General features: G+C 41.3%; 1 protein-coding gene across 2 annotated transcripts; it reads right to left on the bottom strand.

Annotated features, from left to right (window-relative positions):
• Positions 1-4,991: 4,991 nt before the first annotated feature.
• On the bottom strand, positions 4,992-14,796 carry ZUP1 (zinc finger containing ubiquitin peptidase 1). Of its 2 annotated transcripts, none has more exons than XM_042796108.1 (9): positions 14,455-14,796; positions 12,428-12,544; positions 11,371-11,480; positions 10,452-10,620; positions 8,822-9,010; positions 8,344-8,512; positions 7,534-7,685; positions 6,923-7,143; positions 4,992-5,817 (listed from the first exon to the last, which is right to left on the bottom strand). In XM_042796108.1, exons 1-9 carry the CDS (start codon positions 14,723-14,725, stop codon positions 5,770-5,772), a joined length of 1,446 nt encoding a protein of 481 aa, XP_042652042.1. In that variant the 5' UTR covers positions 14,726-14,796; the 3' UTR covers positions 4,992-5,769. The 2 variants fall into 2 exon arrangements, with proteins under 2 accessions (XP_042652042.1, XP_042652043.1); XM_042796109.1 differs by having other exon boundaries at positions 14,720-14,795.
• Positions 14,797-14,806: the final 10 nt, after the last annotated feature.

Raw genomic sequence — 14,806 nt, 5'->3', positions numbered from 1 at the left:
TTGCCTCAGTCTTTCTGCGACTCCGTACGGTCAATAGAAATGAAAAGACCTTTTGTCTACATGTCGTACATTAGACATTATAATAACAAGGTCCAAAAGACTCATCGTCAATCTTTGCCATTGACAAAATTCAAGAAATAAATTAGCAAATGAAGCGGCTCATGCGTGTTTGATGAAAAAGAATGAGTATAAAGAGACATGGAGAGTGAGGCACAACAAGTAGATGCTCTGTTTTCTTGTGCCTTCTTGTAAAAGCTCCAAAACAGATGGTTTGTTAGTCAGCTGAAACTGCGACCTTCCAATTTTTGTTCTTGTAAGTAACAGTCCCCCCTGAAAAAGAACAGGGAGGAACAAATTCCAAAGAGTCCATTGACGTAGAAGCCATCAATTAATGTACTTATCAGGTGATATAAATGTCTTCTATGGGTCTGCGAGAACAAGATCAACATATTTGGCTGTTTCTCCCTTAACCTTGGGCAGCAAATACTCTTTGCCTGTCCAAGTCCCACTTTTCCAGCAGAAGGAAGAAGTAAGTTTGCCTCCACTTTCAAGATTTAGACAGTTTCTTTCCTCCTACCTCTTCTCTCTCATTTAACATTAAGGACCTTTAATGCTGAAGTGACCTTCGTGTCATCGTCTATCACCCTCTTATGGTGTTCTTCATCGTGCCTAAGACAAATTCCTTCTAAATACCTACACATCAAGATAATTTTTGTTCTTCAAATCCCTTCTTCAGATGACACTGTGCTATGATGCCTGTAAACCACTCGCCAGCAGAAGGACAGTCATTGCTGTGATCATTGTCTATCACACTAATTCTATCTCCTTATTTCCTTCTTCTCCAGGACATGGCTATGTCCATCTGTTGTTCCTTGCCTTTTTTTTTTTTTAGATTGTAAATGCATTAATCCTCTGTGTGTATACTTGCGAGCATTCTGAACTTTGCCTAGGCTTTTAGTCTCGAGTATAAATTCATAATGGTTTTTATAAGGAACTGATAAATGAAATGTCAATAGTAAACGCTAATAAAATAACGTAAACTTTGGGACATTCTTCTTTCTGTCATACCACAGGCAAAACAAATGCATACACCCCACTACGCTGGCCACAGGTGAAAGCAGCAATGTACAAGACATTGTTGTGATCTCAAGAGAGAGGAATGAGCATTCAGACGGAGATATAAAGTGGAGAAAATGCCATTGTGTCAGTCACCCTGCTCCTGTGATTAGAACAAAAGCAGGTAAAGAAATAAACTTAAAGAATGCTGATGCATAGACACATGGAGAAAGGTTTTTTAACAGAACCAGCTGCATGTCAAACTGACCAGCCTTTACTTTTTTTTCTTGAAATTTCCAGGCAGTATCTGAAAGTTGCATAAAGAAAAAAATAAGGGAGCAGAGTCAAGACGAGCAGGATCAGTCTTACCGAGGTTTCATGATGAAACCTACGTGTAAGTCACAACTCCTGTTGTTCTGGCAATAGTTTTCACTGTACCACTATCAAAGTTTTCCTAAGTGCATCTCAACTGCTCATGTCCTTTTGGCACATCTCATTGTAGAAGTAGCTTATTGCTACTTATTGCTCAATACTTTCTACATAAAGGAGAAAGAAAAAAAAAGAAAAAAGAGAGTAACCCCTGTGCATCCACTAACCTTTACCCTGATCTAACAATAAGATTGCCATAACAAGTAGAGGATGGGAAAAAAAAAAAAAAATCTATTAATGTATGAACTACAGTGAACTTTTGGTATCTGAGTTTCATAAGCCAGGTAGGACAGTAACAGGGAACTACTGCCATAAACCTTGCCCACATAACATTGTTTTTGTATGAAAATGATAGGGAGAGGAAAAGGAAGAATCAGAGGGAAAAGAGAAATTGTGGAGATAAAGATTAGATAGAAGGGATTGAGAAATAATTAAAGGAGGATTTTTTTTTTTTTAACTTTTGGATTTTTTACTGAGGTGTATAGACGTTATTTATTCCACTTGAAAAAAAAAAATTAAGAAGTGAAACATCACATTTCCAGGATTCATTGTCAGTAATGGATGTGCTGCATGAAAAGCAGGAAACTTGATGAGTTTCATCATACTGATGTTTTGTTCCTTCCTCAAGCAAGAGCTTTATGATATTTTGTCTCCCATTTATTTAGGAGAAACTTACTATTTTACACAACAATAACTGCTTTGCTTGAGTGACAGTGGATAAACCCTTATCTTTTCTCTCTTCAGGAAATCCTCCAGATTTGATTTCTCTAACCTGATAATGATTTTGAAGGAATTAATAAAGATTAACTGATCCTTAAATTTTCTATAGACATCGATAGTCTGAAAGAAAAAATAATTTAACTCACAGAAGATATATTACCTCATGTCATGGTTTGAGCCCAGAGGGCAACTGAGCACCACACAGTTGCTCACTTCCCACTTCCCCACCAGTGCTGGGAAGGAAAAAATAAAGCAAAAGGTTCTGGAATCGAGATAAGGAAAGGGAGGGATAACTCATCCATTATGATCACGGGCAGGAAAAACCTAGGGATCACCAGCACCCATATTTTTCACCGGAACATCTAATCTGAAAATGCCTATCTGTAGAGCAATGTGAATTTGTATTAAATACTAGAATTACTAGAATACTAGAATTAGATTACTCGATTTTCCAAGTAACATTCACATTAAAGTCTCTGTAAGTTCTTAATATCATAATATATAAAAAAAATATTCGGCCAAGTCATATATAAGATAAATTGAATATAAATAGAGGAAAAAAGAATGAAACATTTTGCCCCTAAAATTTTGAATCTACAGTTTGACATTGTTCCCAAGGAGAAATTGACATTTTCAAAATCATGGCAAAACAATTACAGCTTCTGACAAACCCGAGTGGCAGTTATCACAACAGCCACTTGAAGCTTTTCTGAGAGTTAGTTTACTCCATGTAAAGAATAAACTGCTTCAGCACTCAATGGATAGCAGACTCAGGAGGCCTTTCAGCAATCAGGTTGTGCTCTGTCTGGCACAAGTTTGCCGACACTCCTTCACTGCTTTTTTCAGAAAATAGTTTGCAGCTGAACACAAGCAGGCAGGATTCCCTGCAACAAGAAGTCTCTGTGGTTTACTTCTGATTAGGGAAGCAAACTGCTCCTCCCCTTGCCCTGCTGCCTGGGAGGAGATAAGTGGATCAAAGTCCTTCCCGGAATTGCAGGTACACACCATCAGTTTCTTCACACAAGCAGTTAACCAAATATTCAGTGTCTTGCAATCAGATCCAAACAGGATCCAATTGTTTCTTTGAGGAAACTATTTGCAAAGAAGGTAAAAAGTGCAGCTTCTGTAGACTAAGGGAGTTTGACAAGAGGCAAGAACCCTTAAGCAGTTATTTTAGTCAGCATTGAGCCCAAATGGGCTCATTCTGTCTCAGGGCAAACTTTCGGTAGCTCTTCAGGCTAAGTCAATCCTGGGTCTCATTAGGGTCGTTACCCCACTGCTTTCTTTCCAGTGGTGCCCAGCTAAGGTTGGAAAGTTACCCCATTACCCTGCCCCAGCTGAAATTCCCTGAAAAGGCCTTTCTCATACCACGATCACCTTGGTCTGATCTTTGCATGGCGTTCCTAGTGTGAAGCTGAAACAAGTGAGACACCAGAAACTTAACCTTAACTTATCTGTAATTAGGCTTGACATTAGGATTAGACCCTCCCAGAGCGCGTCTTAAAAAAAAGAAGACACAAAAATCCCACCACAAACCAAACAAACACAAACCAACACACACACCCTCCAACAAATCAAAACAAAAAAACAAACACAACAAAATTTATTGGTATCTTGGCATAAGGTCATGCTTACACAAGGAAATAAATATCTCAAATGGTTGTTGCCAGGAATCACCACTGCAAGAGCCCTTGCAGATGGATTGGGTGACTCCCACTCTTCTGCTCACTTAAAATCTTGCTGCCCTATGGTGACAACGCAGGAATCAAACAGCACATACAAGCCGGTACAAAAAGGTCTTTCAAATTTGGCATGTTACTGAAAGCACTTCACTGAAACATCGGCTTAGTCCTGATGGCAGCTTGAACGCATAAGGGAAGAGCTGGGGCTGAGCTGCAATTTCTCTTTCTGAGGCTGACCTATCTGGGCACAGTGCCACCCTGGTGTGGAATCAGCAGAGCCTTAGCCAGGAATAGACTCAGCCCCGGACACAGAGGAGGTGAGGGAACAGCTCAGGAGGGGATGAAGTGTATCCAGGAGAGGTTAAATGATCACACGGCTGTCAAGCCTCCTGTGCCCTAAGAACACGTGCCACACAGACCAGAGCTGATGGTCCGCCAGTTCCCAGGGATTCTGGCCCTAGTCTCAGCCTCTGCCCTCTCCTAAATATTCAACCTTTTCACATGTTATAGGCAACTTTTACCTACCTACTAAAATGAACAATTTTTTCCTAATTAAAACATTTCATTTTCATGCACGTTTCAGAAAATTACCCATTTATGGGTTGTAATATCTTTGCCTGTTCGTATGTTTCGCTACTTCCAAAAATTACTAGTTCTTATGGCCAAAAGCATATTAAACTGAAAGAAACAGTTAACGGTAAGACTTCCTACACCTACACCTAGATGTTGATGTGTAAGAGTCTAAATGAAACGGAAATATCTAAGCTCTAGTTACAGCAAACAGATGCTATGGCATGATTCAGTTGCTTAAGCAAAGGCATCGAGTGCTATTTGCAGCACATTCAACCATCCCTCCCAGCCTCCAGCTGCCCCGCTGGAGAGGCACGCCTCCTGCACTCAGCCAGAGCAGCATGCCTTAGAGCAGGGTACCTCAAATGCTCCAATACGTGTCTCAGCAGACAGCTCCAGTCTCTTAAATGGCATTAACCCTGCACGATAGAGGCCCCGGTCAACAGTCACTTCAAGTGCCTGTTTGAGATAACCCAGAGACCTAGGAAATATAAAATACACACAAAAATAGAAATTAAAAGAAGCGTGAAATAATTTTTTTTTTTTTTAAAAAAGTGGGTTTTTTATTTTATTTATTCACTGTACAAGACATGTTTTCTTCCTATACCCCAGCAGATTGCCTTGCAGAAGCCCAAAAGCACGTGCCCCCCACTTTGGACACCCCTATCTTAGGCCGCAAAGCCACTGCTAACACTGATCCACCTCATCAGCACACATGTTCATGTCTACAAGGGATACCTCCAGAGAAGCCAGCTAACTGGAAAGAAGTTGAGTACTAAAATTAATCCCTGGTGGAACAGACTGTATTGTGAAATCGCTGAACTGCTTCTGTACTTTGCATATAGTTGCAGGAGAATTTGCTGAGGCGTAACAGATATTTGTTAATCACATTTGGTAAGAAAGAGCATTGGCCACAGAGGCAGCATAAATATATTTACAGAGGTAAACCATGACCAGGCACTCCAGTAAAGTAGTTCCATAGTATCTTTATCCACTGCTTGTTGACAGATAACTATGGTACACAGTTTGCTACAGGATGGTAGGTGTTGCTTGGTAACTTAAGCAACTAAGAAAATACCAAAATTTTCTAGTAAGACAAGGACTGTAATACTTCAGAGATACAGATTCATCCGGACGGCAGAGTTTTGATTAAAGATCAAAACTAGAAAGTTACTCCAGTGTTGTGCTTCTCCAGAGCCCCCGGACATTTATGGAGACATAGTTTAGATCTATAAATTGTTGAGTTAGAGTCACGGTCCAGAAGTTTAATGTTTTACATCCAGCAAATTCCAGAGAGTAATAAAGGCATCCTTTAAGGAATCTTCTCTGATGTTAAGACCCGAGAAGCATGGCAGCGAGCCTAAAAAAAAGGCAGGGAGAAAGGAAAGAGAATAGTTTAATGAACAAAAATACCGCTTTAAAGATAATTTCCCAAATTAGTAGTTTAGTAAGCTTAACAAGTATAACGAGTTACAGTTCATCTTAATTAAATGTGAGCTTTCAAGACAAAATTCTAAAGAACCTGATTTTTAAATATATATCAAATCTTTGAAAAAAGGAAAAAAAACCCAAAATCAAATAAAACCCCACACATAAATCCCACACAACACTTCTTTTTTACCGTGTCCTGAACTTAACATTTTTGCCAGTAGGAGGAAGAGAAGATGGCTGTGTTTCACTGATATTTCTGACATATTCAGGGCCAGAAGACACTTATGACCATACCTCATTTCAATATGCAGACATTAAATATGGTTGAGCAGGCAACTCTGTCACCTGTTATTTCATAGCTTAAATAAAATTCTGTCCTGAATCTTGAACGTGCTGAACAAGACATCGCAGAATCGGAACATGGGTCCTGAGAATCAATTTATGAGTGTAGGAAAGAGAAAGCTTAAGAAACAAAAAGTACTCCTAAGGTCTTGAAAAGTTACAATGCCCAAAGTGAAACATGTAGATAGGATTTATAAAGAATACCAGCAGCTCAAGCATGCAAGTTGTTCAGAGCTGTGTTTTAAATACACAAAGTCCTAACTATTTTCAGAAAGAAGAATGCACTAGTTCTAGTGCAAAAGCTGAGGTGACATTGTATGGCTGGGCCTCAGTATCTGTGCACCTTGTTCTTCAACTGTCAAAGGCTGATAGATAGCACACAGCTTCACATATATGTCCACAGTAGGTTATCTGGGAGAAAGTATTTTAAGAAAATAAAAAGGGAAAAAAAAAAAAAAGCCTAATTTACATGTGCAAACACCTGCAAGCTTCATAAAAGATTTAGAAGTTGTCAGTTACATCGAGGTGGCATGCATTTACATGAAAAACTTCTTTAGTCTTGATATCCTGTGATTACTCAATTCACAGAGTGTAAGCAGAAAGTAGCAGAGAAGGAAGAAAGTGAAGACATGAAAAAAATTCACCATGCAATATGCACATGCATTTGAGTATTAATTTTCCAAAATACTTACAGCTTTCTCTTCCGATGAGAGCACACCATCTACAGCCACTATCTGGTATTGCTTTTCTTTTAAGCTACCCACAAATTTCCGAAGTGGCTTGAGACCAGCACCATCATTGCTTTGTTTCAGCAGTTTCTGCATTTCTTGGGAAGGACATCCCGGGTCAAACAGTAGCAAACATAAGGTTCTATTCTTCTTCTCTTCTATTCCAACAACAGTACGACTGTGACCTAATTCCAAAATAGAGTTTCAGTATTTTAAGAACACATACATTCAATTCCGTGTAGCATACTACTTTTCTTTCAGCTCAAGGAAGGTATTACTTGAAATTGAATAACGTAGTTATGAGTAAAGAACAGATGTCAAAAAGCTGAGATCCCAGTCACTCCCAGCTCTTCCATCCAATAAAAATACAAACTTTATGTTACTCTTACAAAACTAAAAAAAGAAAAAAAAAAAAAAAAAAAAAAAAACAACAAAAAAACCCCAAACCAAACAACAAACAAACAGGAAATAAAGCCATGCCTTCAATTAAATGGAGGAATGTAAAATGCTACCCTGAATTGCAGCACATGTGAAAAAAAGACAGAGAACAGAAACCAGCATCCTGTGATACTGACCTTGATGTTGCAAGTAGATAGGTGGTTTGGAAGTACACACTAGCTTTGCACCACCTTCATTATCTGTAGAATAGTAACGCAAAACCCACTCGAATAAGCGAGGGTGTGTTCCCGTAGGGCCAGTTGGTTTGTGAAAGTCAATGATTTGACACCTACAGAACATTTAGAATGAAAAGAACAACAAAATTGCAAGCAGGTGGTTTGTTAAAACAACCTTTTCACATCTCAGTCCTTTCCTCCTGCACCAAACATGTTTTGTAAACAGCAATTCCAGGCCTCAAGTGCTGATTACCACCTTTTTTTTTTTTTAATACAGTAGTAGGGGACACATAATTACAAAGCAATGCAATATATACTGTTCAAAACTGGAAGATTTATTCTGTAGCAAAGAAACACTCTACTCTGTTCGGTCTAACAAGAACTTGTGAAGCTTTAAAAAATTACGTTTGATTTTTTGGTACAAGTGATACATGTGCACTAGAGAATCCACTTAGTTTTCAGAGTTATACAAGTGAATAGCTGAAATTCAGAACAACTTCTAGAGAAACTGAGAGTTTTTAATCAATGTCTGATTTTATGCATATGTGGCATAATTCTTCACCAAGTCTCAACAACTTAAGTAGTTATTCAATTTATGTACCTGCATTAGTTATACAGCTTTATGCTGCACTAAATCAGATCTGTTTATAGGCCAGTTAAATTTAAAGCCACTAAGGTGGCTTTGTCAGCACACTGTTGGCAATTTTGACCTTTAAAGGTACAGCACTTAAATCAGCAGTTAAAAATAACAACAAAGAGAGCAATATTTACTTTATCCTGAGACTGGTTAACAGTGAATAAATTTCACACGCTCCTATCCATGCTTTGGAACCATGTAATCTGTTGTTGAAGTGAGATGCCCCCTGAGGATCAAAGCCTTCTTTCCAGGCATCTTCAATCATGGACTGAATCTTTGGTATACTAGGAATTAGTGTGGTATCTGGAACAGAAAAGCTTTTGAATTGTGGTTACAGTTAATTAAAAATATTCAGTTTCTTTTATAAGTGGCAGTTGACGATACAAAGACGCACCAAAAAAAAAGTAACGAAAGCTAAAACTCCAACCACGTCATGCCTTGCCAGTATTCACCCCTCTGATTCTTTCCACAGCAAGCTGCAGTGGTATAACAAGCATTTAATAGGCACCACGGACACAGTAAGCCTTGCTGTGTAAATGAAAAGGTAAAAAAATGTCAGTAGGGATGCCATCCGAGGTATGCGAAAAAAAATAGGCGGTGCTTTTCTAATACCTCTCAAGCAGTCATTATACAAGCTGTTTTGCAACAGTGAGGAAAGGAGCATTTGGAAATTCCTGTAACCGCAACCCCAGCCTCTGTCGCCCAAAGATGAGTGGAAGTGATCGACTCCGGCTGAAAGCCAAACACGCCTCACGTCTTTGTTTTCGTTCCGATAGTACTTGCACAATGCTTCGATGACTCCTAAAGAAGACCAAATACAAAGTTTATCTATAAAACAAACTACAACATTTGCCAGAAAAAGATTCCTTCCCCAGCTTGGAACAGATACAGATTAAGACATTTTATCTTAAAATATCTAAGTGATTCTATGTCACATCTAGAATCTCAATCACAAAACCAGTGGACGTCGTACCTATTTCACTTTGATGGTCTTTGATGAATTCATGTGCTATGAAGCTTTGAGAATTGAAGCTACTTGTTCACTGCTGCTACACAGTGAATATTTTAAATTAAACACCTTGGACTATGTTATAAACTGTGATATGCACAGAAACTATTACAATGAAACAGGAAAAGTAATGTCACCAATAAAGCATTTCCATGTCACTGCCACCTCCAATAAAACATCCCCTTAAAAACATGGAAATACTTATGCATACTATGTAATTCTTTCATTTCCTCCAAATTATTTTTCCTGGAGAAACTAAGACAAGAAATGAATAGCACTGAATTTGAGAATTACTGTAAATATTTTTTTTTAAATCCACTGGCAGGATATGGCAAATCCCCCTTTGTTACGTGAAATAGCATGTCTGGGAATGCTCTCTCCAATTTGTATATGCAAATTCTCAAAAGCCCTTTATTGTCATGCTATTGTGAAGACAATCATTCCATCGCCATCACAAATTATTTTCTGAATTCCTCTCTGAAGTCTAAATCATTACCAAGAATGAAAACTGTAAATCACAGAATCACAGAACGGTTTGGGTTGAAAAGGACTTCAAAGATCATCTGGTTCCACCCCCCCTGCCCCGGGCAGGGCCCCCTTCCCCCAGCCCAGGGGGCTCCCAGCCCCGTCCAACCTGGCCTTGAACCCTTCCAGGGAGGGGGCACCCACAGCTGCTCTGGGCACCCCGGGCCAGCGCCTCACCCCCCGCACAGGGAACAATTTCTGCCTTAGATCTCATCTAAATCTGCCCTCTTTAAAACCATCACCCCTGCTCCTATCCCCACACCCCCTAATCCAGAGTCCCTCCCCCCCTCTCCTGTCCCCCCTTTAAGCCCTGGGAGGCCGCTCGAAGGGCTCCCCGGAGCCTTCTCTTCTCCAGGCTGAACCCCCCAACTCTCTCAGCCTGGCCTCATAAGGGAGGTGCTTCAGCCCACTGAGCATCTTTGTGGCCTCCTCTGGACCACTTGAGTAGATCTGTGTCCTTCTTATGTTGGGGGCCCCAGAGCTGGATGCACTACTCCCTGGTAGGGTCTCACGAGATCAGAGCAGAGGGGGGAAAAAAAATCACCTCCCTCTACCTGCTAGTCACACTTCTCTCAATGTAGCCTAGTATGCAGCTGGCCTTCTGAGCTGTAAGCGCATGTATTATTTCCACCCAATACATTTCATATAATAAATTTTATTTTGCCTAAAATGTACAGTCTTAGTTGTATATAATTTCAAAATTTTTACCTGAAGTCTTGGTTTTCCCATCATCTATACCAAAAGCCAAACATTCCATCATGTCAGCTTTTCTCTTGTGATATTCAAAAGGCTGCATCCTTCCTCTATCAACCTCCCTTTCCATATTCTTTAGGAATTGCTGCTTGTAGCCTCCAGAATTATCCATGCCATATTGTCTCTGTTAGGGATGGAATGTGCACGATTTAAATCACGTTTTTTTTAAACTGACATTTAGTGATTTTGAGAGGCTGCACACACAGTCAGTAACTTTGAAAAATAGTGAACTGTGAGACCAAGTCTTCAGATTTACGGTATTTTAGAGCTGAAGGCCTCGATAATAGAAATGTGGGACTAGGAAAGCCACATCCGAAAGAGCAGGCCTGTCCCTCTGCTCCCTCTTGGGCAGACAGCCCTTGGCACAGAGGCAGACAGTGGCCTGGAGGTAGTGAGAGTGTGAAACAAGCTCTCGGGGCTGTCAGGTGGGAGGGAGAGGGAAGCAGGACCTAGCAGGGGAGCGGCCACTGGAGCAGGAGATGGTATCCAGGAGGAGGATAGCCAGGATGCTCAGGGCTTCAGGCACTCTGCCTGAGGATATGCCCCAGGGCAGAGCACAGTATGAGGGGGCAGGCCTGGTGACTGCAGTGTGGCACGGACAGAGAGGGCCTGGCCCCAGCCCGAGCCAGCACCACTCAAAGCAGTAAAGCCAAGTAGCTCAAGGCTGGCACGCCCAGCACCTGTGCCAGGACGGGGGTTGCCGAGAGCTTGCGTTTGCCTGCAACCCGTTCCTGCACCACCACCTCAACACAGCCTGTCTGACTGCACAGGCCTGAGCTGGTACGGCCATTCCGGGTCATTACACTCCCAAGATACTCAAGCTTCTCATGGCACAACTGTTTAAAATTTTACCATTTAAAAAATACTACTGTACCTGCAGCTTTTTAAATTCTTCCCTCTCTTGCTTCTCCTCTTCTGATCTCTGCCATTTATCTTCCTCACTTTGGAGCCGTTGAGCCAGTTCTAGATCTCTTATGTTTCCACCTACCCAGGGATAACATTCCAAAAAGAGAAGGCTTGACCAGGAGGTTAACAATGCTTTGATGGATCATTTACTTATTTTTTAAAGATTCTTTTCTAAGCAGATACACATAAACACAACGAGGCATTAGTTTTAAAAGATGAATCCCATGTTACTTTGAGCTATTAGTAACAAACAGTAAACAGGACTGACTGCATTCAGTCTACCAAGACTCAGACTCTTCTCTTGGACAAAGTTTATGCAGTTACAGGAGCAATTACTTGGCAAATAATGCATGTACCTCTACTACTAAGAGCACAACTTTTGTTTACTATATTTCACTTCATCGTTAGCAAGAAGTCCTAGTTTCTTGAATACTACACACTTATTAGCTTCTGGGATCACTACCAGCAGTCTCCTAAAAGTGACAAAAACAAATTTAGGACCAGAGAACTGGATAGGGAGTCTCTAGGATTTTATAAGCCATGCTAATAAGTAAAATTAATTTTGATTCATTTACCTTATCACTACAATTAACCAATCAGGACAAGCATTTAGATAAAAGAATTGAGAAAAAACAATTGAAGTTTTTATAAGCAATGGCTTTTCAGCTCATCACACTGGAATGTGCCACTCTAAATTCCATGTATGTAAACCTTCTATAGAGCTAGAAGTATAACATGGCTGTCTCTTAAAGAATTTTCGCTTCAGGTTTTAGTTCTAACATACAGTACATTCCTTTAACAAGCATGCATAGACAAAGATTTCTTTTAGCATGTGTAATTAAGTAGAGCATTTGGGCAAGTGATAGGACTTGCTATTAACTATGTTAACTTTATTATGTATGCGTCCAGTTCTCTCTTTAAATACAGAATTATTTAGTTTAAATTTTGTCTGAGACTCTATACTGCAATATGGAAATATTTGTAAATGCTTCCAAGTATTATCAAGCCCGTATCCTTTCATGTACCTTCTGAAAAGCTATGTTCCTCTAAGTGTAAATCCACATGTTCTTCAAGAATCTGAATGTTTGTACAGGTAAGACTGCACATTGGACATTCATATAGCTGTTCACTATTTCCCGTGTCTGAAAAAGAAATGCAGTTTTCTGATTAATGCAATTCCTAGTTTTTGTGAGAATCATGCCCCAAATGATATACAGTCTAAGATAAATACACAGTAATGAACTTTGTGTTGGCATCAGAACTCCCCAGTGGAAGGCAGCAAATTCTAAACAGCTGTTACTCTCAACTATTTAAGAATTTGTATCTAAATACCTGACAAGACATATTTTCCTTCTATTAATCAAGTTTTGCCCCATATAGATCAGCATTTGCTATGACAATTCTCATATTAGGAGATGTTTAGTCTGAAATACCAAACTACTAATCAAAAGATCTGTCCTGCTAACAAAAGAACACTTGCTTACAAAACTTTAATGTTTGTGCAGTAACACAGCAGTTGGTGGGCAGAAAGAACAAAATAAAATGCGCTGTCATTCTTTGTTGGTCTTCCTGCATCTCCTCAAATAAACATTCTTTCTGCAGTTTTAGTATTATTATTGAAGAGTACCAGATAGAATAGGTAAGGATCAAAAGGACTTCAGGAGATCATCTAGTCCCTCAAAGCAAGTCAAGTTAAATAGGTTCAATTACACATGGCTTTTTCCAGTCAGTTTTCAAAGAACTACAAGGATAGACACTCCACAAGTTCCCCAGACAACTTACTGAAGTGTTTGACCACCCTCACAGTAAAAATAAATAAATAAATAAATAGCATTCTTGCATTTAAATGGCATTTGCTGTATTTCAACTTGTGCGGACAGCCTGTTGCCCTGTCACTAGGCACCACAGAGAAGAGCCTGACTCCACCTTCACTACCCTCCTTTTGAGCCCTTAGGATTTTACTTGCACCTTCCTGGGTTCACAAAACACAAGAATTAATATGCTGTATTAGCTGTTTCTAGAAAGCATTTGGCCAAGCTAAAAATTCCTGACTGGCTAGAGGGAAACTTGATAGTATGATAATCCAAATTTACCAGCAACATTTCGCATAACACTGCAAATATACAGGTTCCTGAAACACACTAGGTACATAAAACAAAAACACACTCAATGCAACTATTTTTAAAATAGAAACTGTCATGCAGGCAAGTAAGTTGTTTAGTCAAAAATATTATTATTTGCATCCATAGAATTAAGATATTATTCAACACAAAGATCTGTTCTGGTTGGAGTTTAAGTAAAACACCTTTTTAAACATAGACTATGCAACGTGCTCGATTATACTGCCACATTCTGCATCCTCATGATCACTAGTTTTTCTGGTCAGCTTGTTACATTAAGAACGTGGGTCTTCTAAGAGAATTACCCAGTATCAGAGATGCCGTTACTAAGTTGCTGAAATAGCTACCAGTAACTTCAGGCAGTCGGAATAAAACTCTGACCATGCTTAAAATAAAATACAGTATTTAAATAAGTATTTTCCTTACTCCAACTTCATCCCCCCAAAATATCCTTGTGGTCTCCAAACCGACGTTTGGCACTTCGGGATACTTTGGTGCTGGATCTTTCCTAAATCTCTGCTTCGGACCGAAAACTACCTTTCCCTAATGTGTACCGCAACTGCTCGACAGGATCTTCTCAAAGATGAGGCTTCAGGAGACCAGGTGCAACCTTTGCGACCAAACACACGTCCGACAGGCAAAAGCCACGTCCCTATCACAAAAACGCTTCGGGATTTGCTTTTTTTTGTTGTTGTCGCTGCTGTATTTTGGGCGCGCCAAGCGCCGCAGGTTCGCCCGCATCAGCGTTTCAGTTCCGCCCGCGGGGGGCGGGGGACGACTTTTCAAGTGACGCCCCCCCACCGCCTTCACCCGCTGTCCCTTTCCAAGCGACTTCACCCTCCCGCCGCCTCGGGGCCCTCCCGCCGGGATGAGAGCACAACCGCTCCGGTGCACCGGCAAGGAGCTCTCCGTTTCCCCCCCCCCCCGCTCACCTGCGGCCGGGGAGCCCCGCAGCCGCGCCTCCAGCTCCCGCCCCGCCGCCTCCCCGCAGAAGGGGCACTCGGACGGCCCCTCGGCCAGCTCGGGGCGGCGGGCACCCGGCTGCCCGGACTCCCGGTGGGCCGCCTCGATACGCCGCCGGAGCTCCTCCGGGCAGCCCGGGGCGTCCCCGGCGCCGCAGAACGAGCAGCGGGGCTGACAGCCCGGGTGCCCGGGCCGCCGCGCCGCCGAGGACGGGGCCCACCCGCCGCCGCGCACCAGCATCGCGCCGGCTCCCGGGAGGCGAAAGCGTCGCGCTTCCGCCCGGCGGCCGTCCCGCTTCTCACGTCACGGCACGTCACGTCG

The sequence above is a fragment of the Tyto alba genome, unplaced genomic scaffold (assembly GCF_018691265.1).
Source record: "Tyto alba isolate M040663 unplaced genomic scaffold, T.alba_DEE_v4.0 Super-Scaffold_22, whole genome shotgun sequence".
Classification (NCBI taxonomy): domain Eukaryota; kingdom Metazoa; phylum Chordata; class Aves; order Strigiformes; family Tytonidae; genus Tyto; species Tyto alba.
This window is presented reverse-complemented; position numbering and strand designations above follow the sequence as displayed.